The sequence below is a fragment of the Cebus imitator genome, unplaced genomic scaffold (assembly GCF_001604975.1).
Source record: "Cebus imitator isolate Cc_AM_T3 unplaced genomic scaffold, Cebus_imitator-1.0 Scaffold237, whole genome shotgun sequence".
Classification (NCBI taxonomy): Eukaryota; Metazoa; Chordata; class Mammalia; order Primates; family Cebidae; genus Cebus; species Cebus imitator.
Window position 1 is genome coordinate 2,354,053 of NW_016107552.1, and position 27,481 is coordinate 2,381,533.

Sequence of the window (27,481 nt, forward strand, 5' to 3'; positions counted from 1 at the left end):
CCTTAAATCTACCAGGCCCCATTTGATTTCCAATATTTGCTGACCAATGAACAAACCAGTGCATGTATGTAGAAAGAGGACATTCTACATTTCATATATATATATTTGTTTTGTTTGTTTGTTTGTTTTTTTGAGATGGAGATGGAGTCTTGCTCTGTCGCCCAGGCTGGAGTGCAGTGGCACCATCTCAGCTTCACTGCAACCTCCGGCTCCTGGGTTCTAGCAATTCTCCTGCCTCAGCCTCCCCAGTAGCGGGGACTACAGACATTCACCACCACGCCCAGGTAAGTTTTTATATTTTCAGTAGAGATGGGGTTTCACCATGTTGGCCAGGATGATCTCCATCTCCTGACCTTGTTATCTGCCCGCCTTGGCCTCCCAAAGTGCTGGGATTACAGGTGTGAGCCACCACGTCCAGACTACATTTCATATTTTAACATATTGTCTGGTTTATACTCTAATATGCCATATTAAAGCATGCTGATTATTGATAAAATGATGGACATTTATACATTCTTGTCCTCATTTGTTTTTCGAGGAGAAAACACAAAAACTAGATAGTCCTACTCAAAGTCATCCAGGGAATCAATGCCTTCCTTGTTAGGGGCCCTCCTGCCCTTCTGTGATGACCACTGGGTGAGAAGCACTTCCTGGATGTGATGTCACTCTCTTCAGTTGTCTCGGCATCCTGGATGTATCACAGATGAGGAAACCAACACGAAAGCCTTTGCCAAGCCTCAGTAAGGTGTGACTTTGAGTCACTTGCCCTTGGCCCAAACAGGAAGTCCCATTGCTCCAGAGATCTTGATATGGCAGAAGTGGGCATGGGGTTTGGGCTTTGGTGACAAGAAAGTCTCCCTTGTCAACAAGATTATCCAATGTTCCTTAATACTAGACTATTATTCAAAGTCTCAGACCCCTGAGAGGCCCAATCATGGGTCAAATAAGGGAGCCCTCCTGTAGGAACAGCTCAGGAGCTTTCTGATTGGCTGTTGGTGACATCATTCAAGGGGCACTATCTGCTGCCTCTGAATGGAAGCATTGTGATGAGAGTGATGATCCGACAGTCCCAATGTGCCAGGTCCTGGGCTGGGATCCATGTCGCCCTTACAACAGTTCAGCAAGAAACATGTTATTCGATCCATTCACCGAGGAGGAAACTGAAGTTCAGAGAGGAGTGAGTCAGCTCCAAATTCCAAAGTGGTGGAAGTGGACTTGGGCTCACCTACCCTGGTGTCTTAGCTAGTCCCCCATCTACCTGTCCATTCCTGGGACAGGTGAGGTAAGACAGTAGGGGCCAGACAGTAACCAGTGTTGCAGAAGAGTCCTTGACTTAACAGGCCACTTGATGCTAAAGAATAGCTACTACAGGCCAGGCGCAGCGGCTCACCCCTGTAATCCCAACACTTTGGGAGGCCGAGCTGGGTGGATCACCAGGTCAAGAGATCAACACCATCCTGGCCAACATGGTGAAACCCTGTCTCTACTAAAAATACAAAACTTAGCTGCTAGACATGGTGGCATGTGCCTGTAGTCCCAGCTACTTGGGAAGCTGAGGCAGGAGAATCGCTTGAACCCGGGAGGAGGAGGTTGCAGTGAGCCGAGATTGAGCCATTGCTCTCCAGCCTAGGAGACAGAGCATGACTTCGTCTCAAAAAATTTTGCATGATCTTCACATGTACCCCAAAACCTAAAATGCAATAAAATAAATAAATGGGAAAAAAAAAAAAAAAAAAAAAAATGAGCGGCTACTACAGACCCCAACTCCTAGCAAACAGTACACACTGACCAGCCAATTGCCTGAGGCCAGATAGGTTTGCACACAACCTTCACCCTGCTAAGAAAGGGCCTTGGGTCCAGCCTCCCTTGAGTGTGGGAGTCAGTGAGTCTAGCACTGGGCTTACTCCGAGTTCCATCAGCCCTCAGAACCCAGCTTTATGACCCATAGGGTAATCATGCCAACAAAAATCCAACCAAAATGAAACCATTCCAGGCCACTCTGAACTTAGAAGCCAAGGTGGAAAACAGGGAACTCTGTCAATGTGGAGACATCACTCTGTCCTGGGCCCAGCAAACTCAGGAGGCAGCTGCATCTACATTTTGATTAAGCACTGGGAGATGCAAGGAAGTGTTACTGACTTCTAGATCTTTCCTTCACCATAGTCATTCTGCCTGAACTTCCACAGTTAGACTGAGACTTCTGCTGCCCCCATAGCATCTCTAATAAAATGCTAACCCACCTGGAAAGGTAATGCCTACTATCTGCAACTGGCATCAAAACATAACTTAGCTTCTGCCAAGAGATGGTAACAGAGCAGAGGGCATCACAAGACAGCTAAGTTTTGAGAGGAGGACATGCAAATATGAAGAAATAGGAACTTTCCTTGGGGGGTATCATGGGGAGATTCATAAGTCCCTGGAATGAGGGATTCCGTCCAAAGGGAAAAGGAAATGCCAGAGAGATGGTATTTTCTTTCTTTTCTTTCTTTCTTTCTTTCTTTCTTTTTTTTTTTTTTTAGAAGGAGTTTCACTCTTGTTGCCCAGGCTGCAGTACAATGGCACGATCATGGCTCACCACAACCTCAGCCTCCCGGGTTCAAGCACTTCTCCTGCCTCAGCCTCCCAAGTAGCTTGGATTACAGGCATGCGCCACCATAGCCAACTAATTTTGTATTTTTGGGTAGAGATGGGGATTCTCCATGTTGGTCCGGCTGGTCTCAAACTCCCGACCTCATGTGATCTGCCCGCCTTGGCCTCCCAAAATGCTGGGATTACAGGCATGAGCCACTACACCTGGCAAAGACAGAATTTTCTGGCTGTGCAAATTCCATAGGCTTCCCCCTTACTCATCAGAGAGTTGAAACCCTGTTAGGCCTCTCAGAAAAGTTGGAGGCCAAGAGGGTCATAGCTGGGAGAAACCTGGGGAATGACTGAGTCCAAACCTCTTATTTCACAGACAGGGGTATATGCCAGACCCATTCTTCAAGATCAGATGACCTCTTAAGTCCAAGGACTCATCTGAAACATCAGTCATGCTCTGGTCCAGAGAGGTGGTGTTTTTTTCCAAGGTCACACAGCAGGTGGCCAAGATGGAGCCAAGCCATTTTCCCCACTGCAAGGGTAAGGTTCAGCCATAGCACCCATAGGGAGGTGGAAAAGGGAACAGAGTGACATATCCATAAACAAAAAATAAGCCTCTCTTATTTTGGGGATGGACAGCATGCTAACAATCCCCCAAAAGACCTTTTTCAGGTGAAGAAGACAGCTCAGGGAAACTGAAGGATAAATAAGGGAAATAATATTTAATGCAGATCAACTTCAAAATCTATGCCACCTCCAAGGAAATAGAATTCAGCTTGCTACTTCTTGGGAAGGAGGCAGCTCCCACAAAATCACATCTTGGCTCATGCAGGAACATTTTTCTGTATTTTACCATGGGCCTTCTAAAAGAGGCTGCTTCCCACCTATTTTCTTTCTATGACATCTCCATTAGGACTTGGCTGGCTCAAAACAGGACCCCTATATACCTTTACCCTCACCAAGTGAGCTGGAGAACTCAACCAAGGTGTCCAAGCATCACAGGGTCTGAAGTTTTGCATGAAGAACCCTATGAGTGTGCGAACGAGTACAAATCCAGGCTCTACCGTCACCTCGCTGTGACAGCAACCTAAAGGGAACACAAGCATGGGAACCACGCTGTGCAGATTCAAGATTAGCATCTTGCTGGTGCATGAGGCCCAATCTCTGCCAGAATGGCTCACATGATCTGAGAGTCCAAGTCCTAAATAACAAGGCCATATTTTGGCCTCCTCCTTATTCTCTAGCCCAATTTTCACCAATGGGAATAGGAACCAGGATCAGTCCACTTGGATGTACTGACTGCATCATTTACCCCTTATCACAAGGGGGCAATATTATCACCAAATGATGGATAAGGAATCCAACTGGGAAGGGCTTAATGACCTGCTCAAAGTCACACATCTAGAAAGAGGCACCTTCAGGACTTGAATGAGATGACTTTAGTATCAGTGCCTGGGCTCCTAATCACCATTCTGTCTTGACTCTCTGCAACAAACCCTTCACTCAACAAATGGGGATAAGACCCGAAAGGCAAAGAAAGTTCCCCAAGGTCACACGGCCCATGGTCAACGTAGCTGAGGCTGGCTAAGAGAAAAGAATCATTTCTTGCTGGATTCTTGGGAGAGCCATAGAGGAGTCAGCTGTGAGGGGACAGGGAGGAAGATTGGAGCAGAACAAGGGGGTAAAGTCTAGTGGACCTGGCAGAAGTGAGGGGGTTAGAAGGAGAACCTGGACACCCAGAAAACCCCAGCTCCAATATAGCCCACCCTGGCCTCCCAGGCAATGCTGGGGGATGTCACTCACTTCTTCTGCTTCTTCTCCAGCTCATGGTTTCGACTCTGTTGGTTCTCTAGCAGGACACGGGTGTCCTCCAGGTCACAGGTAAGATGGTGGCACTTCCTCTTCAGTTGGTGAGCCATCTTCTTGGCCCCCTCATAAGCGCTTTGCAGCTCCCCAAGCTGTAAGGGTAATAGAATGAATTACCTAGTTCTATGGGCACAGAATGGGCTTTTTACTTTGCATTTCAAGGAGTTGCTGTTTCCAAGGTGTGTAATGAGAAAATAGTAGATGCTGGAACAGGGAGACCTTGTCTTGACTACCTTCCTCCTGGAAGCCACTTTTCTGAGCCTCAGTTTTCTCAGAGGTAAAGTGGGGATAACCTCCTCACTCTCTTAAGGTTAGTTTCACTTTTGCTCAATAAACCTCCAGCCAATGCGCCCACAGACTTTACCTACCCTGCCTCAACTTGATGGCCCCCTGAACCACCAGATATAACTCATATCCCCATCAGCCAACATGATCAGAAGAGATAGGTGAGGATTAGCCACAGAGCCCCCAAAATGGCACACCTAGAGATTCTGACCTGGATCCCAAGTGGCAAGCCTTAAAGGTTAAAGCAGCAGATGGGATTTTGCATAGACTGGATCAATACAGGGGTGCACACGGCCTTCAACCAACAAAACCGAAGACTCCCACATCTTCTTCCAGGAAACACTGTCCCAAATGTCCTACTTTAGTTCTGGGGAAGAGCATGCAACTCAGCACACTGGCTTTGAAGAAATGGCCTCATTAAAGAATTGCTTTAAATAAGCAAAACTCTGAGTTAATGAAGCCTGTAATTCTAAATTCAGCATTGGAAGGCAAATGGGATGTTTTCTTATATTCTGCTGCTCAGAAAAGGTTGCAGTTTTATTACTTTTTAATGTAGCATAAATATCCCCCTTCCTTAGGGAAACTGACTCAACTTTATAATTTGTTATGAAGGAACTGGGCTGCTTTTTTGCAGGTGTCCATCTGTGTTTATCTGTGGTTCAAGATGTCTCTTGAGGACCACAATGTAATGTTCATCTTGAAAGTGACCACTAAAACCATCACCACCAGCATGGAGGATATCGAGAGTCATTTCCATAGTTTATAAAATCCCATGTGATCTCACCCTGACCCTCCTCTGCAAGGCAATCACTTGATACTTTTTCCTCACATTGAGAATAGAATAGATACACAAATACAACCTCCACCCTAGGGCTCTTACATCGAATGGGAGAGACTACGAAGCAAGTAGGTAATTACAATACAGCATGATGAGGCCTATGTTTCGGGAGACAACTCAGGGACTCCCAACCCGATCTGCGTCAGCAAAGACTTTCTGGAGAGAGTGACATTTAAGCTAAGATCTTAAGAATAGTTGGAGATATCTAGGCAGGGGAGAAAAAGAAAGATTGCTCAGGGAAGAAGAAATAGCATATGCAAAGTCCCAGAGGTGAGAAAGAATCAGGCATTTTTGGAAGGAGAAAAAAAAAAAACTGTGTGGCTGGAATCAGTGGTGTTCTGGAGTCGACTGGTACCAACTTGAAAGAGATGTACAGAGCTAATTCTGTGCATCTCTTTCAAATTCCATGTTAGTGTCATCACAATGGTAGTTTGAAATTGGCAAAGTGGGAGTATTTACACCAGGGAAATTGGCTAGTGCTACAAATCAGGGCTTTTTCTTTTTTCCAGAGAGCTATTTACTAGCACACCATTTGTTAGAGTGTGAACTGGTTAGAATGTAGGTGAGGGATCACTGGAGGCCACAGAAGACAAGCAAAGAGACCGAACTATTTGTACATTCATCTAGAAAGGTTGGATAAACTTATATTATATATAGATAAGATTGCATTAGATTTGAAAGAAGGAAATTTCAGGATATCAGAAATGCAGAGGACACAAAGCCTTAACAATAATGGTGCATACTAATATTGTGGCGGCCAGGATGAGGGAGAAGAGCAATTGATAGATCCAGAAATGTCCTTTAGGATAGAGGTTTGTGTTTGAATGCCCAGACAGAGATAGGAGGCAAGGCTCTGGACTCATGGAAGGTGAAAAGTTGCAATGAAGACCCTTGCGTTGACAAGCCCCTCAAAGAGCTGCATACACCTCAGTGAGAAGAGAAAATAAAAGCTCCACCTCGTGGCCTGGAAGATGGTAAGAAAGCTTGCTTTCACCCTGGATCTAGGTGGGGGGAAAGTACTCTCATAAGAATTTTAAACCCCAGGTCTAAGCTTCACATGGGTTTAGAGACTGACAATTTTTACATGCTGCAAAAATCTGAGACCAGGAATTTAGCATTATCTCAGGGACTGCTGCCAGAGAAAGTGAAAAGGGCTTCTTCTAGCGGAACACACTCACGACCCTGTTATCAAAGGGCTCCCATCAACATCAACTGAATGTTTTAAAAAGTTAAATCTCCTGCTGAAGATTAACTCACAATGAAAAAAAAAAAAAAACAGCTAAAAAGGCACACAAAAACTCACTGGGAGAGAAGAAAAAAACATGCCACAAGGCAGAACACCTGGGACTACTGGGGGAGGAGCAGAGAAGCCTGTTAAAGATGAGCTCAAAAACAAAATTTACAAAACACACAAGGAAAAAAATCCACCGTGAGAGTCAGCACACTTTGTGATCTGAGAACAAGCTAAGAGAGACTCTGAAAAGTTCCTTGGCTGCCGTGTGGCAATTGCTTGAGAGGAGAGGCCAGAGGTGAGGAGGACAATTAGGAGGGTGTTGCTTTGGTCTGGATGAGAGCTGGGAGGTAGCAGATTAGAACAGAGGCAATGGGAAAATGTGGCGGTTTTAAGACCACTGATAATTATGTAATAGATAAGAAATCTGAGTTAAGTCACTTCCACAAGGTTCATGTAGAAATGGAACTGGAACTTAAAGATCCTGAGTTAATGTCCGTGTTCTTTATACCACAGAGCAGTCTCTGGATAGAAGACCCATATGTAGAGGCAATATTTTTTATGTCTCACAGTGACCAGCATTTGTATTAATAGTAGAGATGGAAAAACCTCAAGTGGCTGGTGTCCTCTTCCTCCTTCCCCAGGGTCAGCTGGCACCTTGACCACCCACAGTGGAGGTGAGAACCTGCCCACCCTCTGACACTTCGGTGGCCAAGATTATCCCCACATCTTACCTTCTGCTCCAGCTCTTTCCTGGCTGTTAGCTCTGAGTCCAGCCTCTCCTCACATTGCTGCACACGCTTTCTGAGGAAGTCGTTCTCCATCTGAGCACAATCAAAGCGCATCTGCCACTCATCTGCTGTTTAACAGAGGCAGGGAGACCAGGATAAGAGGCCAAATGAGCGTAAGCCAAGAGTGAGAGTGGCTCTCCTCCACTTTCTTGGCTCTTTGCATGCAATTTCACAATATTCACGGAGTCCCTGAACTTCAACCTTGGACCAAGAAACTATGCTTTAAGTCTGAGTTTTAAATAATGCTTCCCCCAGGAAGCCTGTCCTGACCACCCTAACTGTCTAAAGTTCTTGACTAATCACTCTTCTAAGATGGGTTGCCTCATACTGCTTAGCTGTCTCTACAAGTGTATTCATATCTTCCCTTTTCCAAGGAAATTTCATACTCCTTAAAGGCAAGGGAGCTGTTTCAGTCTCTGTGAGTCCTTCACACCCTCTGGAAGAGTTCCCTATAAGTAGATTCTCATACATGTTGATACAAGCTCATGAATTTCTTAATGAACCTAATACAATAATCAGGTAAAAAGAGTCATCCTACTGGCCAACGTTATGGGGTGGCACAGAGTATGTAATCATTGGCTGTTGGCTGAATTAACAAATAAGTAAATTAGCAATAATTCAAGACTCTACTAAACTGGTCAGAAGATGTCTCTAAAGATAAGATGAACACCAAATCCCTTGAGGTGGTAAACATCTCAAAAAAAATATTACCTGGTTTGAATAAAACTGTTTGACTCATTAGAATTGACTATTTTAGGCTAAGATGTCTTATTTTTTGACTATCTGAATAATAGAATAATGCCCATTAAGTTAATGGAGCTGTGGAAAACTTTCCACAAGCGGATGACTGAAGGTAGAGAACACCTACTTATTCATTTATCATCCATCTATCCATCCATCCATCCATCCATCCTTCCATCCATCCATTCACACACTCATTGAGTACATTACTTTGTACAAGATGCAAGGGATAATGAAATGAATAAGAAGCCATATCCACCCATCTTCCAGAATAATCTAGCAAGGGAGACAAATAAAAAAAAAAGCTGAAACTTAATTTTCACCCAGAGATGATTCACCCAGAGGTGATTCTTTCTCATGCTAGTTCTTTTTCATACTAGTTTACTGTAAAGTAACCCATAAAGTAAAGTAGTATGCTCACAGCTTTCATAAAGAGGCTTATAGAAATCCAGAAAAGAACTCAAATTCATAAGACAACAAATTTGTTTTGTTCATCATTGTATTCCCAGAATATACTATAATGCCTAGCATATAGTAAATACTCGAGGCCGGGTGTGGTGGCTCATGGCTATAATCTGAGCACTTTGGGAGGCCGAGGCAGGCGGATCATGAGGTCAAGAGATCGAGACCATCCTGGCCAACATGGTGAAATCCTGTCTCTACTAAAAATTACAAAAATTAGCTGGGCGTGGTGGCGCGCACCTGTAGTCCCAGCTACTCGGGAGGCTGAGGCAGGAGAATTGCTTGAACCCAGGAGGTTGAGATTGCCCTGAGCCAAGATCACGCCACTGCACTCCAGCCTGGAGCAAGACTCTGTCTCAAAAAAAAAAAAAATGCTCGATAACCTTCACTGGAAAGGTGGATAGTTGAATGGTTAGGATGTTTGAATAGGTGATACGGTGGAAGATTAATGGATAAATATTTGGTTAGGTAGGTGAAATAATGGATGGATGGATATTAGTGTGGACAGATAAGTGGGTGCATGGGTGGATGAATGCATGGATTGATAGATAAATAAATGATAGGGCAGATGGATAAATGGATGAATGGTGGATGATGGATGGATGGATGGATGGATGGATGGATAGATAGATGGATAAATGGATGGATGGGTAGGTGGGTAGGTGGATGGATGGATGGATGGATGGTTGGATGGATGGATGATAGGATTCAGTTCTGGAAAGAGGTGACCTCAATAGAGATTTCTACATCATTAACCAATAAAGGATAGTATAATAATAAAGAGTTAAAGCTTGTTCAAGTTTCCACCAAGGTGAAAATATCACGATAGGAAAAGCACACTATCTCTCCAAAAGGAAAAGCCTCACAATCACAAGCAGCATGGCTTATAAAAGTAAGAAGCAGCAACAGAAAGCATTTGGGCAGCTGCCCATGTGCCCTGTGCTACGATGTGCCATAGAGCCAGTGGCATGAGTGGGCAACATGAACAAGAGGGGGAACTGTTCTTCAAGGCTCATCTCTTCCTTGCCCACGGGTGCCACCCCTAATCAATGTGTATAATTTCAGCCGTTCACTATCCAATCATCTTTTTTTCCTGAGTTTACCTGATCTCCCCATTTATATTGCAACTATCTTGAGAGGAGCATCCAATTAAAAATCCTCTGTAACTCCCACAGTGTCCAGCTCAGTGCTGAATGCATATCATAAAAGGTTCTCTTTAAATATTTAGCCATGCATAAAGGAAAAACATATTTTTGAAATAATTCATACTTCATCTTGAACCAATGCGGTAGTTGCGGTACCACTGCGATGGTATGATTGAAATGTTTTACTGCTTCTTTCAGACTTCCAATACCTTAGAAATTTTCTGTAATGAGTATGTATTACTTTCATAATGAAAAACAAAATATTTGTGGGCTGGCTTCTTGGAATGAGCACCCAGAGCTGAGAGCCTCTATAGCATTGTGACTAATGTGCTGACAAGCTAAGCACATGGCCTCCTCTCATTAACACCCCGATCTTACCAAAGGAAAACAAACTGGGAAACATTATTTAGATGTGAATCTCATGCAGATGGAACTGACACTGGCGCCCCTCTGGGGATTTATAGAAATCACCTCCAAGGCTGGGCGCAATGGCTCATGCCTGTAATCCCAGCACTTTGGGAGGCTGAGGCGGGTGGATCATCTGAAGTCAGGAGCTCATGGCCAGCCTGATCAGCAAGGTAAACCCCGTCTCTACTAAAAATACAAAAATGAGCCAGGCATGGTGGCACATGTCTGTAATCCCAGCTACTCGGGAGGCTGAGACAGGAGAATTGCTTGAACCTGGGAGGCGGAGATTGCAGTGAGCCGAGATCAGGCCACTGCACTCTAGCCTGAGTGACAGAGCAAGGCTCTGTCTCAAAAATAAATAAATAAATAAATAAATAACCTCCAAGGCCAAGGACTGTCCCACACTACTGATTCTATACCAACACGTTCCCCTCTCCCTACGGGTACCCTACCTTGTTGGGTCTCCTTTATAAGAGAGCCTCAAAGTCTGTATTAACCTCCTTGGTAAATGCCTGCCATGAAGGGAGCCAGGATGGAAGAACAAGAATGGAACAGAAAACAAACACACATTGTCTCTCCTCCACAGACCCCTGACCTCCATTCCTCTGAGTGTCCCTGACACTTCAGGGGCACAAATTCTCTGGACACAGGGAGGGAGGGAATAATGCTGACATTTTATAGAAACGGTCCCACTGGATAGCCTTCTCACCCAACTCCATTAGGCTGGGAGAGTAAGATGCACAGGGAGAAGCTGGCAAAGATGTCACCATGCTATCTGATCATAAAGTCTCCAGGGAACTGTATAAGAAGGACATCCCCAGAAACTCCTCACTACTGAACGCATGTACAGTGCCCCTGGCTAAAAGCAAGAGCCGGCTCACCTTCCTGCCATTCAGTAACTGTTGAGTGCCTGACACAGCTTTATTCTCTGTGAAATGGGAAGGGCAGCCGTTTCTGTTCCACAGGTTGCTATAAGGAAGGCTGTGATCTCATTATTCCTAGTAATAATAATGGCAAAGTAGCTATTAGCTATTCATCACTCTATGCCACACACGTGGCTAAACATTTTCTATCAATTATCCAAGACAATCGCCATTTGAAAGAGGAAGAAACTGAGGTACAGCAATTTCTTTGGCCCAAAATTCAAATCCAGAAATACAACTTCATAGGTTCCAACTTTTAACCAGTAGGCTGCCTTCCTCAAAATGTATGTTTTATTTTTATTTTTACTTTTTTGAGACAGAATCTTGCTCTGTCGCCCAAGCTAAAATGCAGCTAGGCCTCCCAGGCTTACTCGATCCTCCTGCCACAGCCTCCTGAGTAGCTGGGACTACAGGCACATGCCACTACACCTGGCTAATTTTTAAGTTTTTTGTAGAAATGGGATCTCACTATGTTGCCCAGGCTGGTCTTGAACTCCTGAGCTCAAGCGATCCTCCCACTTCGGCTTCCCAAAGTGCTAGGATCACAGGTGTGAGCCACCATGCCAGGCCTCTCAAATTTTATTTTTTAAATATTCAATAAACATAAAAGTGGATGGGTGCCGTGGCTCACACCTGTAATCCCAGCACCTTGGGAGGCCAAGGAGGGCAGATCATGAGGTCAAGAGATTGAGACCATCCTGGCTAGCACAGTGAAACCTGTCTCTAATAAAAATACAAAAAATTAGCCAGGCATAGTCCCAGCTACTCAGGAGGCTGAGGCAGGAGAATTGCTTGAACCCCAGGAGGTGGAGGTTGTGGTAAGATGAGATTGCGCCATTGCACTCCAGCCTGACGATGGAGTGAGATTCCCTCTCAAAACAGAAAAACAAAACATAAAAGTACCTTGCCCATAAATCCACTATTTTAAAATCACTCTTTGCATTAAAACTAAACAGCACATATCACATGGATAATTTGCTATCTAGGATACTGCTGGATAGACTGTTTCATGTCTGCTTATTCCATTAGACTGTAAGCTCCAAGAGGGTAACACTGTGCCTGTTTGCTCTGCCACAGTCACAGCCCCTCATGCAATATCTAGCACCCAGTAAGTGCTCCATCTATGACAGATTGAAGACACAGAAAAGACAACTTTGTCTATCAGCAACCAGCCCCAAGGGTCCCAGGCTTCTTACCTCCTCCAGTGGGATTCCTTTCCAAGTCATTCAACTGAATTTTCTGCTGGGCTTCTTCCAGCTGTTTATTCACGTCTCCCAGTTTTTTCTGGACTTGTTCATATTTGCTCTAGAATAAAGGGCTCAAGGTCCAAACTAGCACTGGACAGACCTGGACTGGTCGTCTTACCCATGGTGCTTCCAAGGTTCGTATCGGCCACGCTCTGCACAGCCCTGACCCACGCAGACTCCAGGACCATGGATAGCACCTTCTGCATACTTCTCACCCAAATCACCTCCAACCCCAAAGACTGTCCACCTTCTGCCAATCCTCTCCTATTTGCCTCTCTAGCCAGGGACTATCCATCCACCCATGACACTTCTAAGGCCAAGCCTTAGGAGACCTAAGTGTCCCCCAGGACCTTGAGGCCAGCAGTCAACCTGTGCATCTTGCTTAAGCTTACTGATCCCCAATGAGAATGTCAGGGGGCAGACCCAACCATTCATGGCCATGGTGTTCAGCCAGCCCTGGCCATCCCTGACCACTCACCTTGAGCTCCTGGACCTCCCGGAAGGCCTGTAACCGCTCTGCCCGCTCACTCTCCAGCACCTGGCACGCCACATCACCTTTGAAGCGCTCATCGGCCAGCTCAGTGGTCAAGTCAGCAATCTAGGATGGGGAATGAGGCAGCCAAGGAAGGGTCACTCAATGGAGCCGCCAGCCCTTTTCTCCCCATGCACAGGACCATCTTTGGACTGATCACTAGCTATCATGGGGAAGCAACCCTTGAGTATAAACAAGTGGTTAAGAGCATGGACTTTAGTTTCACTGGTCATGATGTGGTAGAATTCTTGGTCCAACACTCACTACCTGTGTGATTTTACAACAAGCAGGATGCCTTGCTGGTTCTCAGTTTTCCCAGCTTGAAAGCTGGTAAAACAACATACATCGTTGTTTTGAGGATTCAAGGAAAGAATCCATTGAAAGCTCAGCACTGTGCCTGGCATGCAGTAAGTGCTCAATTTTAAAAATGGCCATTTTTGTGGAATCTCTTTTTTTTTTTTTTTTTGAGACAAAGTCTTGCTCTGTCACCCAGGCGGAATACAGTGGCATGATCTCAGCTCACTGCAACCTCCACCTCCCGGGTTCAAGCGATTCTCCTGCCTCAGCCTCCTGAATAGCTGGGACTACCAGCGCGCATCACCACACCTGGCTAATTTTTTGTATTTTTTAGTAGAGACGGGGTTTCACTAGTTAGCCAGGATGATTTTGATCTCCTGACCTCAGATCCACCCACCTCAGCCTCCCAAAGTGCTGGGATTACAGGCATGAGCCACATTTTCCAGCCTGGAATCTCTTCCTAACCAGCTTTTAGCAAATCCTCTCATGGGTTGTACCAACACTGTCCCTCAGTAAGACACACTGATGGATACTCACTGCACCAGAATGCTCTCCGTCAGACCAGCTCTCTACAATTCCCCATGGTCCATCTGCCTCTAGCAGGTGACAGGCATGCACATCCAGTGTCGGTGCATGTTCTCCCAGACTGTTTTTGCCTATTGCATTTTTACCATAGCTATCTATTCAGTTAGCCACTACATAAACTTATAAAGTGTGGCTGGACAGTTTCCATGAAAACTAGGTGGAATGCCTTCGAAGGAATTAATAAAGGTAAGCTGCTTCTTAAAATGCTGCCAAACCGGCATCATTGCAACAACTAAAAAGAAACTGGAAGTAAAAAATTAGGTTTCCGCATTCAAATTGCTTTGCCATTTGCTCTGTGTTAAAGAAGCCAAAATTGGAAATCACGTGGTTGTATATCAGGAGTGTGGTTTAAGAAAGAAAGAAAAATGAATGTGGTCCTGTCTCAGAAATGAAGGGATTTAAATTATAGTATGTGTCATTAATTTTAAAATAGAAATTTTTAAATGAATTCCCACCTACATTGCCTTTTTTTTTTTTCTCTAGTTAACTGACCAGCCACCGATGCCAAGTGAGCGGGTTTCTGTGGTATTATTGTTCCAAAATGAAGCCCCCAGGGTTTGAGAATACGGCAGAGTACATAAGGGGAGAATGAGTCTCGCTCTGTTGCCCAGGCAGGAGTGCAATGGTATGCAATCTCAGCTCACTGCAACCTCTGCCACCCAGGTTCAAGCGATTTTCCCGCCTCAGCCTCCCGAATAGCTAGGACTGTAGGCACATGCACCACACCTGGCTAATATTTTGTATTTTTAGTAGAGACGGGGCTTTCACCATGTTAGCCAGGTTGGTCTCGATCTCCTGACCTCGTGATCTGCCTGCCTCAGCCTCCCAAAGTGCTGGAATTACAGGCATGAGCCACTTTGCCCGACCCCTGAGGCTACCTCTTAAGGGAGGCAGAGGGACTGAAAAAAAAATAAAGAGGTAGGGTACAAGGTTTGAGTCCAGCCTCAACAACGAACACCTTGGACAATCCCTTCTGCTCTGGAGCCTTAGTTGCCTGAGCTGTAACATGCATTGAATTAGGTGTGGTCACATATTCTCTTTCTGTAACTTTTACACGTGAAGATATTAGAAAGCCTCACTCTTTCATTGGACCTTCTGCGTCGTGACTGATATTTAGGGGCGACTGTGCATTATTTTTACTGAGAAGGTAAAAGGTTCTTATGATAAGCAAGATAGCTGCCCTTCTGAGCTATCCTCTCTTGGTACCGTTAGCTCAGGCAGGGTCAAAATTTATTCAGCTGTCCCATGAAGAAGGAAGAGGGAGATCTATGCTCTGACATTAAAGAATATATATATCCCCAAGATATATTGCCAAAGGGGGGAAAAAGGCAAATTTGCAGAATAGAATGTTTGGTGTAATCCCATTTTTGTTTGCACAGAACAAAGCACTCCCAAACCGTTTATTGGGTTTTTGTTTTTTTTTTTCCTAGAAGGATGGGTTCACAGGGAACTCCAATTTTCTTGTGATGCGTTTCTGTACTGTTGATTTTTTTAACTGCTTTTGTAACCAGAAAACAAAACAAAATATCTTTCAAAAAGAGTGAAAAAAAAATACAAAATCTGAGGCTGCTCTGTGCATTCCATGCTCCCCATCTGTTTCATTTCTCCAGCCCATCTGCTTCCCACCCTACTGACCACATCACCGACTGCTGAGACCAAAATACACATTTCAATAGACACAGAGGAGAAAGAAGGCTTGGGAGAGGCATTGCAAAGCCACCTCACATGTAAGTGGCAGAACTGAGATTTGAACTCACACCTGTCCAGTCCAAGTCAGGACCACCAGTTAATGAATGAGGGGCTGTTCAGGGATGCTCCTGGTTGTCCCCAGCAGGGAGCGTTCTCTTGTTCCTTACACTGGGCACCGGGGAAGTACCTTGCAATGACCTCGGATGCTTGTTAAAATGCAAATTCTAGACCAGAGCATGATGGCTCATGCTTGTAATCCCAGTGCTTTGGGAGGCTGACATAGGAGAATCACCTGAGGCCAGGAGTTGAAGACCAGCCTGGGCAACATAGCAAGACCCTGGCTCTACAAAAGTTTTTAAAAATCAGACAGCCGAGATGCTGCGCACCTATAGTCCCAGCTACTCTGGAAGCTGAGGCAGGAGAATCACTTGATCCCAGGAGTTCTACGCTGCAGTAAGCTATGATCACACCAGCCTGGGTGACAGAGTGAGACCCTGTCTCTTAAAAAATAAAATAAAATGCAAATTCTAGGACTGTCAGATCCCCAAACCAGGATCTCTAAAGCGTAATTCAGGAATCTGCATTTCAACCTGCTCCGGGGTGATTTTTATGTACAACAAAATTTAAGAATTACTGCCATAGAAATTGCCAGGGTCTCCTCCTAATTTTGGCCTCACACTTGGATTTGGAGGGGTTAGATTTGCTTAAGACTGTGCAAAATCATTCTTGCCACAAGAGCGCTGATTTGCACTGGCCACACGACACATGGCAGGGCAATCCAGGAATGCCCTGGTCACACCCCTAACCACCATCCTTGAAATTAGCATTAATTCCAAGCAGCACGACTGTATTCTCTCTACCTTAGCCAATTAGTGTGAAATTTAATTTGTGCTAATCGGCCTGAGCAAGGGGAGCACAGAATTAATTTGCTGCATTAATTTTGAATTTCATAGAACCCAAAGTGTGGAGCCCAAAGGACAATTAGTCTTTTCAAACTGGGGGGAAATGACAATGCTTTTCACAGAGACAAGTGGCCTCTGACCTTCCCCTGTCCCCACAAATCCCTATCCCTTCCCACACCATGGGGTGCAGGGGCTTTGGATGGAGGTGAGAAGCGGGCCCCATGCTCACAGCTGTCAGTGGACTGCAAATTGAAAACCTGTTTAATGAAGTGGGGAGTCTAGTTTGCAAACCCAGAAGAATCCTTGCAGATTACTCAAGAGCCAATTAACTAGAAATTATCTTGAAAACCTCCCCAGATCTACCACTTGGCCAAACCAGCAGAAATGTTATTTCTATTGAGGGACAATTACTCCAAGGGCCTGCTAGACAGAAGGGGACAGAAATTAATAAATTTGTTGTATATTTTGTATGGAATGGAACATAAATATATATATATACACATATATATATATATATATATATATATATATATATATATATATATCCTAGGCACTGGCTTCATTTGCAGTTTGGGGGAGCAATGGGTAACTGGGATTTGATGGATGTTACATGCTGAACACACATGGGGTCCCTGGGACTGTCACTGTTGCTCGTTATTCATGGATCCAATAAGCACTATGTGAGCACCTACTATGCGCCAGGTCCTGTTCTGAAGGACCCCACTGGCCAGTCAGAGAGACAGGTAAACCACAGGGGCACACATGGGTCCTAGTTTGACCTTTTCCTCAGCTCTTAGATTCATGAACTCTCAAGCCCAAAAACCGTCTGTCTTGCAGACAGCAGTAAAGAGCAATTTTTTTTTAAGATGTTAATTCTTTTTTTTTCCCCATTTATTTATTTTATTGCATTTTAGGTTTTGGGATACATGTGAAGAACATGCAAGGTTGTTGCATAGGTACACACATGGCAGTGCGATTTGCTGCCTTCCTCCCCATCACCTACATCTGGCATTTCTCCCCTTGTTATCTCTCCCCAGCTTCCCACCCCCCACCGTCCCTCCCCTATTTCCCCCCAACAGACCCCAGTGTGTAGGGCTCCCCTCCCTGTGTCCATGTGTTCTCACTGTTCAACACCCGCCTATGAGTGAGAACATGCGGTGTTTGATCTTCTGCTCTTCTGTCAGTTTGCTGAGAATCATGGTTTCCAGGACATGAATAGCAACTTTTTGCTCTCCTCCTGTACTTTGCAATTTGCACAGAAAGGATCTGTTCATTACAACCCTTGAGCGAGAAACAGCTCACACTCGAAATGCTGAGGGTATGCCTATCCTATCTTGAAATGCTGAGGATATACCAAGTACACTAAGCACTTGATATATATCGTCTTTCAGCCCTTCATATACCTTATGAGGAGGGTATTTTTATTATTCCCTTTTCACAGAACGGGAAACTGAGGAATTGAAGAGGGAGCGATTTGCTTAGGATCATAGCTGATAAGTAGCAGAGGTAGTCCAGCTCAGGCTGCCTGGCTTATACCCACCCCACTATGACCTTTCTTAGACCTCCCCCACCCCTCTGGTTTCTGGAGGTTAGCAAAGCAATTATCCACTGCAACAGATCAGACAGCAGGACCCCGGAGGGCTGAGATTAAGTAGCCAGTGGGTACAGATCAAAGACCAAGTAAGATCTGGACCTCAACCACCCTTGCTGGGCACTTCGGCCAAAGAGAGCCTGTGTGGATGCCCAGTGGAAAGGAAGCCCACACTCCCATCCCCTGCAACCTAAGTGATGAAAAGACAAAATGAGGCAGTAAAGGGCCAGCCCAGCTGCAGCACCGGCTGGCTCGTGTGATGTTTGTCAAAGAGATTAAGCCGTGGCTTCAGTCTCGTGGCACTGCCCCCAGAGCTGCCTCGGTCGGCAGGGGAAATTCAGAACAAATCTCCGGCTTAGTGGCAGGCTGCCGGGTTCCTCAGAGATACCTGCTGGGCACCAGTGCCAGCCCTCTGCTGTGCCTCCCAGCTGGGCCCACCACTTGCTTCTAAGTAGTGGTAACATATAATAACCATCACCACCGCAGATGGTGCTTACCACATGCACAGCTTTACCCATGGAAGGCTCACAATACTGAGAAGTGGATACTGATGTTGTCACCAGGTGCCATGGGGGAAACTGAGGCACCAAGGTGCAAACACTCTCCCAAGGACACAAACCAGGCAGTGGCTACTTAACCACTCTGCCAAACTGACTCAAGGACTCACTGAATATGGGTTGACTGAACTAACAAGTACATGACAGCGATTCATACATGTGAAGGCTCTGTAGGCTCTGGCATGTCCGTGGGAATGGATCAGTCTTGTAAGAATGCCAGGAGAAAGGTCATGCCTCTGAGCTGGGCAGAGGAGGGTGACATACCACCCACTGGCCTTGGGGGTCCCTCTAGAAAGAAGGAATAGTCATGGCCTTTCAGGGCCTTTGGAAGGGGGCTTCAAGGACCACTAGGGCCCCCCAAGTGATTCAGCAGAAAGAGGAAACAATCCTAAGATCATGACACTCACATACCCCTTCTTGAAAATGTCCTTTGGTCCTGCCCTCCCCTTCAGGATGAAGTCCAAACCTCTAAAGTGATTCTCCTGACCCCCTGTGATCCGGTCGGCTTCATACTTCATCCCTACCCCATAAGCAACCCTTCTGGCCACCCACACACAAAACGCCCCAACCACTCTGAGAACTGCACCTGCCAGCCCAGGTTCTGCTCTCTGTCTCTGCTCTTGCTGGTACCCTGTACCTGGAATGTCCCCTCACCTTGTCACCTGGCCAGCTCCTGCTTGTCCTTCCAGACTCCTCCCCTGTGAAGCCCTCCCTGACCCCATTTCCCACCTGGGTAGATGCTTCTCCCCATCACAGTCTGTCTGGAGTTGGCCAGCCCTGGGTTCAAGTCCCAGTTCTGCCGTTCACCAGCTGTGTGACGTAGGACAAATCATTTCAGCTCTCTGGGCTTCCCTGCCTGACCGATAAGACAGAGATACTAACCCCTTCCTCACAGTCTGAGTTCAAGGTAAAATTAGATAATGTGGGTAAAGGACTTATCACAGCAGCCGGCACAGAGCATCACTCACTAAATGTAACTTTTCTAATTAAATTCAGTATGACTCCATTCATTCGCTGAATTTGCATTGAATGCTTTGTGCTAGACACAGAGGGGTATAAAACTGTCTAAGATGTGTCATTATCTTTGAGGAATTCACTCCACTGGGGGGAGGGTGAACACTTTAAAGAATATATTTATTAGTAGTACTGGTGATGTAGCTTGCTAGGTGGCAGGCAGTGTTGTAACTGTTCTATGTACACCTTCTCCCCACTGGCTAATCATAATGAAGTAATGATTACCTTTGCCATTTCACTGATGATGAAACAAAGGCTAAGAGACTTGAAGAATTTGCCCATAATCTTGTAGCAATAAGAGCACAAAGTCAGCCACCCTCTGCCCCTCCAAACTGGACACACAAGGTGGGGTCACCGTATTCATTCCCTACCTTGTACAGTGCCCAGATTATTCATCTGTGTGACAAGGCAGGTAGAGAAGAGATTATAGGCTCGGTTCTGAATGGGCAAACTGAGGCACACAGTCAGAAAGAACACCCCAGCCGTTCTTTAGCAGAGAGGCTACCAGGACCACCTGTGAATGTGACCACCATGCCGCTGCCACTGTCCACCAGGAGACCCTCCCGAGCATCTTCCAGCAGTGAACGCTCGACAGATCCTAATATTCTAAGACAGATAAGAAACAAGGCTGCCTCATTCCCCTGGGCATTAAGGAGCTGCCAGTCCAGTTCCCCACAGAAGCATGATGTGGCAGCAGGACCACGGAGCGAGGAGTCAGGAGACCTGGGATGTGGTCTGGGCTCAGTCACCAGTGACCGCATGACCCCAGCAAGCCACTTTCCTACCCCTGCTAGAGACAAGCCAGAAGCCACACTCATGACCCATGACCAAACTCCCTCCACACTTCGCAAATACACTTTCTGACCTACGCGCATCTCCAGTCCCTGTCGGTGGATTCTCTCCACAATTTCTTACCAAAAGCGAAACCTCTCAGGCTAATAAGGCCAGAAATCAGGAGTGCATGGGCCTGTCTTTTGCCACAAATAAGGTCCTGGGGGGAAATTAAGAACCTACTACTCCATAGAGAGGAACAAGGATCTAGAAACAGAAATACCATTTGACCCAGCAATCCCATTACTGAGTATATACCCAAAGGGTAATAAATCGTTCTATTACAAAGACACATGTATGTTTACTGCAGCACTGTTCACAATAGCAAAGACTTGGAACCAATCCAAATGCCCATCAATGATACACTAGGTAAAGAAAATGTGGCACATATACACCATGAAATACTGTGCAGCCATAAAAAAGGATGAGTTCATGTCCTTTGTAGGGACATGGATGAAACTGGAAACCATCATTCTCAGCAAATTGATACAAGAACAGAAAACCAAACACTGCACGTTCTCACTCATAAGTGGGAGTTGAACAATGAGAACCCATGGACACAGGGAGGGGAACATCACACACTGGGACCTTGAGGGAGGGGACACAGGGGGTGAGGGGAGTGGGGAGGGATAGCATGAGGAGAAATACCTAATGTAGATGACAGGGCAATGGATGCAGCAAACCACCACAGCACGTGTATACCTATGTAACAAACCTGCAGGATCTGCACATGTACCCCAGCACTTAAAGTATACTAAAAAAAAAAAAAACCCATTTCATTATATATCCCATATGTTCCCAAAACCTTACAGGTGCTTCCAACAAGAAGGCCCCCTCTGCTTTCTTATGCAAATAAAAAAAAAAACCCCAGTTTGTATCAGGGTAGATTTTGCATGCTTGAAGGGTATTTATAGCCAGCTTCTTAAAAGCCCCTCGTCTCCTTTTCTGCTCCTTCACAAATGAAGCACTTAAATCATTTTGCAATAATGTTGTCTTTTTAATAAGCCTCGTCAAACGGAGTTTCTGCCAAAGAGACACAACATGTTTTTGCAATGTTTCTATTCACTGTTTCTCCAGAGACAAAGGGGTGGGGTGCAGAGGCCATGAACCACTGCAGGGGTGTCTTCACGACGCGGCCCTGGAAGGGCGTCTGATCCCCATCTGCTAACAGAAATTCCCTTCTAAGAAAGCAGATGCATGTGGAAGAGGATATCTTCTAGCTGTTCTCTGGCCTAATGTGTCTCAAAGTGTGGTCCCAGGACAGCCACCTTTAGCATCACTGGAGAACTTGTTAGAAATGCAGCCTCCCCAAGGCCACACCAAGCCTGCTGATTCAGAATCTCTAAGGCTGGAATCTAGCGATCTGTATTCTGAGAAGTCTCACAGGGCATTCTGACACATTCCCGAGTGTGAGAAACACTGCTCTAAAGCAACCTTACCCCCCGAATCAGGATCACCTAGGGGCTGGATCCCCACCCCCCCATACCAAGAACCCCCTCTTGGGTCAGACCCTCAGGAGATGGACTGGGGAAGATACAGACCTAACAGCTCTCCAGGTAACTAGGATGCTCTTTTTTTTTTTTTTTGAGACAGAGTTTTTTCACTCGTGTTGCCCAGGCTGAGGTGCAATGGCACGATCTCGGCTCACCACAACCTCCGCCTCCCAAGTTCAAGTGCCTCAGCCTCCCGAGCAGCTGGGATTACAGGCATGCGTCACCACGCCCGGCTAATTTTGTGTTTTTAGTAGAGGCAGGGTTTCTCCATGTTGGTCAGGCTGGTCTCAAACTCTTGACTCTACCTCCCAAAGTGTTGGGATTACAGGCATAACCCACTGCGTCCAGCCTTAGGATGCTTTTTAAAGTGTAATTACAGGCCTGGTGCTGTGCTCACGTCAGCACTCCGGGAGGTCAAGGCAGGAGGATCGCTTAAGCCCAGGAGTTGGAGACCAGCCTGGGCAACAAAAGTGAGACCCCTGTCTCTACCGAAATTGAAAAAATTAGCCAGGCATGGTGGTGCACATCTGTGGTCCTGGCTACACAGGAGGCTGAAGTAGGAGGTTTGCTTTATCCCAGGAGATTGAGGCTGCAGTGAGCCGAGTTTACTTCACTGCATTTCAGCCTGGGCAACAGAGTGAGATTTTGTCTCAAAAAATCAAAGTTAAAATTAATTATTAATTAATTTAAAAAGAGCAATGACCTCATGAATAGAATGTACACTATTTGGGTGACAGTTGCACTGAAAGCCCTGAATTCATGACTATGTGATACATCCATGCTGGAAAAACTGCAATTGTACCCTCTAAAACTATTAAGAAAATTTTAAAACGTAAAAGCGACCAACATAAACCAGTAGTAGCATGAGAAGTTGGGGAAGATGAAGTGGGAAGAGAGAGAAAGATTTGAGGAAGAGAAAGCCATCATAATACTCAGTCATCAAATGTGCTTTCTGGATAAAGCCCTGCTTTGATTTCAGTTGATTCATTTGTGACAGAACTGACATCACGCCCTTGGCTTGCAGTTCAAGACGACGCTACCAAAAATGCTCCTACCCAAACCCCTCTCAATTACTGTGTGAACATTGCTGAAGTCATACTTTGCTAAATCCCTTAATGCCCCTTTTATGAGAATCCACAGAATAAATTTCCCTAACACCTCAATACCCAGAAAAATTACTCTTATCTCATGCAACAGCTGTTTCTTTTTTTTTTTTTTTCAATCTACATGCAACATGTCTATGAAATATCTTGTTTCCTTCTTAGCTTTGGCTGCTAGGAAGCTCAATGTTAGATTTCTCAGTCCAACATTAATAGCTGTATTTGCCCATTCTTTATCTATCCTGTGCCAGGGATTGGGATTATTTGACGAACAGAGATGAAAACAGGGATTACTGATCCCTGTTTTAGGGTTTTGGTCTAGCTGGGACACAGACACAGGAGATTATAAGGAAACCGTCAATTAATCCCATGAAGGGAAACAACAAAGTTAGTGGTAGCACAGAGTAGGGCCCTAACCCTCCCTTAGAGTGTCCAACAGGGCTTCCTAGGGGAAGTGCCACCTGAAATGAGCGACAAGGGATGAAAAGGTATTAACCAGGTGAAGAGGATGAAGAGTGTGTTCCAGGCAGAGTGAACATGCGAAGGCTATGAAATGAGAGGGCATCCGAGGCCAAAGGTAGATTTCCATTTTCTACCTCTTCCCCCTGCTTCATATGCTCAGCAACCCTTATGTCCCTTTGCTCAGGCTTTCCTCACTTTTAAATTTAATCTTCATTTTTCAAGGCCCCATACATCGTGTTGTAACCGTGATACAGGCAAAGAGTTAAAGAGGCTGAGCAGAATCTTCTGCAGGGGTTGGCAGTCATTGGCTTGGTTTGGGTTGCGGGAGCCTGAGCTCTGCCCGTCCTTCTCCAAATGTCCCCTAAACCGCAGCTCTGGATGCTGAAGATGTTCGTCCCTGCACATCTCCCCCAGCAACCAATGCATGGCAAATCTGGCCCGACAGTTCGTGATTAATGACTGCGTCAAATGTCAGCTCAGTGGGAAGGAATTTCTACAGGGAAGTCCCTGATATTCCCAAGCAGCCCACAGCTCTCCATGTTTTCACGTCTGCTGTCCTACTCATCGCTGCTGCTAGCAAGAGAAGTCAGGCAGCTCACTCTCGCAAGACATGAATGAGACGTCAGGCACATGTGTGTCATTTCTTCTCCTCCTTACAGCCTTTCGCATAAGAGGAGCAGAGGCTCAGGGTGCACCTCAGCCCAGCCTCTCCTAACTCTCTGTGTACAAGGAGCAAGGCTTCTTTCTCCTCCCCAGCCAACTCCATGGTTGACACTTTAATGTGAAGAGAGTGGACATAATCTTATAGGGAAGATGAGAAGAAGCAGAAAAGAGATAGACCCCTCCCAAACTTCATTCCACATCCCCATGTAAGCCATCCCAGGCTCACCTTGGGTTATCAACGTGAGAAGAAGGGTATGTTCCATTGGCTTAATCATAAATCCATTTACAGTTGCCACTGTCCATCAACCAAGCCAAACAATTTTATAAGCAAGTAATAACACCACCAGGTGCTCTCGGTTGTAGAAAGTTTTAATTTTGTCCTGGACTGACAAATACTGTCTCACGTTGACCCAGGACCTTGGCTCCTGTCATATCTACTCTTTGTTTCGTTTCGTTTTGGAGTCTTGCTCTGTCACCCAGGCTGGAGTGCCGTGGTACGATCTGGGCTCACTGCAATCTCTGCCTCCCAAGTTCAAGCAATTCTCCTGCCTCAGCTTCCCAAGTAGGCAGGACTACCGGCACACACCGCCATGCCCAACTAATTTCTTTTCTGTATTTTAATAGAGATGGGGTTTCACCAGGTTTTCCGGGCTGGTACCAAACTCCTGAGCTCAGGCAATCTGCTAGGATTACAGGCGTGAGCTGCCAGGCCCGGCCCATATGTACTCTTTCTCCCAGATCCGCACGTAGATGGCTACAGCAAATCATTCAGATCTGGAATCAAACATCCCCCTTCCATGGAATTTTTCCTTGACCATTTAGCCAAACAGAGCCCATGCTCAACGTCCATCACTTCATCACCCCTGCCTTCTGCTTCATGTCCGTAGCACTTCATGATCTGTGACAAGCTTGCCTGTGATCCGTCTCCCTCTATCGGCCTGGAGACCTGTGTAAGGACAGGGACTTTACATCCTTCCTAGCTCTATCACAGCATCAAGTCAAACGCCTAACACGTGGGAGATGCTCGTATGTATTCATTGAGTGGGTGAAAAAATGAGTTCCATTTGGTCTTTAACAGAACCCTGGGAGGTACCCAGAACTTTGTGGACACACAGAGCTGGGACTAGGATAAAGCATGTAAAACACTCACCTAGGGTGCAACATTTAAGGAGGTACCAGAAAAAAAACTCTCAGAAATCAAGATAAATAAGATTTTAATGCAATATTTTAAAATCTCCATTAGTCAAAAAACCCATAGTGAAGAAAATATCAAAATTTTAAATAAAGATTGGTTCACACTGTATAGAATGTTTACTCACCTCACCCTAATCTTGGCCTACAAATTTTTCATTTACTTAAAATTTTGATATTTTCTTCATCAAGGATTTTTTTTTGCATTACTTTACAACTGTAAAACATTATTTATTTTGCTCAGTTTTGCGATGACGCTTTAACTCTTGTTCCCTAGACAAGTGCCTCCCCTTCCCCAGTCCTGAGAGTCTGCGAGGAGCAGCAGGTTTCCCTCAAGAAGCTCCTCTTTGGCCTAGCTGTGGTTTGCTGACCACGTGCAACATAACAGCATATAACAGGATTTGGCTCTGTGTCTCTGCCCATACCTCATATCAAATTGTAATCCCCAGTGTTAGAGGAAGGGCCTGGTGGGAGACGCCTGGATCATGGGGACAGGTTTCCCCTGGCTGCTCTAGGGATAGTGAGTGTGTTCTCACAAGATCTGGTTGTTTAAAAGTGTAAAGCACCTCCCCTTTCTCACTCTTCCTTCTGCTCCAGCCATGTAGGACATGCCTGCTTCCCCTTAACATTCCGCCATGATTGTAAGTTTCCTGAGGCCTCCCCAGCCACGCTTCCTGTATGGCCTGTGGAAGCCTGAACCAATAAAACTTCTTTTCATTATAAATTACCCAGGTCAGGTATCTCTTTAGAGCAGGGCAAAAATGGACTAATACAGCATATGACTTTGTCTAGGAGTCTATCTGTCATTTGCAGTGACCTTCTTAGAGCAGGAACTGTCTGGTTCATGTTGTCACTCCCAGCCCATGAACTCAACACCCAACTAAAGGGAGAAAAACATGGGACATGCAGTCACACATTCAACCAACATAACCTCTTCCAGTCACATGACCACATCCCAGGCAACCCCTACTCTGAATTGGTCTCATTATTCCCATAAACATGATAATATCGTAAGTATATAGCCATATGGCCCTAATTGATCGAGTATTCTTCTGTAACTGGTTCATTTCCCTTTGGCACTACGTTTGTGAGGGCAATCCATGTGGATACACATTTCTAGTTTAAGGATCAGGAAATTTTTTCTGTAAAGATCCGGGGAGTAGTTTCAGGTTGCAACTACTCAGCCCCGCCACTGCAGAGTAAAAGCAGTCATAGGCTACACAAGGAATGAGCGTGGCTCTGTTCCAATAAAACTTTACAAACAGCGGGTGGTGCACCGAATTTGGCCAGTGAGCCACAGTTTTGCCTGTCTTTTCATTCATTTTCACTCTTGGGACCTCCAGTTTTTAATATCAGAAAACATATTCACCTATTCTATTAATAAGCTCCCATTTGAGTGTTTACTTTCCTGTGTTTACATTCCTGCAACATGGCAAATGCTGTTGCTATGAACTTCTTATATTTTCATATATTCATGGATAAAATTCTCTAATATAAATACCTAGAGGTGGAACGGCCAGCCACAGGGCATGGACAGGTTCAACTTTCATAGATAATGCCAAATTGCTTAAGAGTGATGAGATCCATTTAAGATCCCACCAGCAGTAAATAAGAATTCTCACTGCTGCGCATCCTTGCCAACACTTGGCTACATCACACTCTTCGGTTTTTCCAATCTGATGTGTGAAACAGTACCTATCAAGGTGTTAATTTGCACTTCCTAATTGCTAATTAGGTTGCGTGTCTTTTCATGAGTTTATTGGCCATTTGAATTCCTGAACACTTGAACTCTTGAAACCAGATCCCCTTCCTTGGGAACTGCCCATTCGTATTACTGGCCCATATTTTTTTTTCCATTCTTATTGGAATGTTTGCCTTCTTTCAATTGATTTAAGGAAGCTCTTTATGTATTCTGGATACTCTTTTCCAGTTTGCAAATTTCTGCTCTAAGTAAGTAATGTATCTTCATTTTATGCTCTGATAAACAAAAGTTCATTACTTTAATATAGTCAAATTTATCATTTTTTCCTATGATTTGTGCTTTTGTCAATTATTTA

General features: G+C 45.3%; 1 protein-coding gene across 3 annotated transcripts in view; it reads right to left on the bottom strand.

Moving 5' to 3' along the window:
• Positions 1 to 27,481, bottom strand: part of MYO18B (myosin XVIIIB) — a 285,741-nt gene that overhangs the window by 128,136 nt on the left and 130,124 nt on the right. For 2 of the 3 annotated variants that reach the window (XM_017498140.2, XM_017498145.2), the window contains 4 exons: positions 12,996 to 13,115; positions 12,467 to 12,575; positions 7,535 to 7,656; positions 4,384 to 4,538 (listed from right to left, as the gene is read on the bottom strand). In XM_017498140.2, coding sequence (XP_017353629.1) covers positions 4,384 to 4,538; positions 7,535 to 7,656; positions 12,467 to 12,575; positions 12,996 to 13,115 — 506 coding nt within the window. The remainder of the gene's footprint in view (positions 1 to 4,383; positions 4,539 to 7,534; positions 7,657 to 12,466; positions 12,576 to 12,995; positions 13,116 to 27,481) is intronic. The other variant, XM_017498142.2, reaches the window with a different exon arrangement.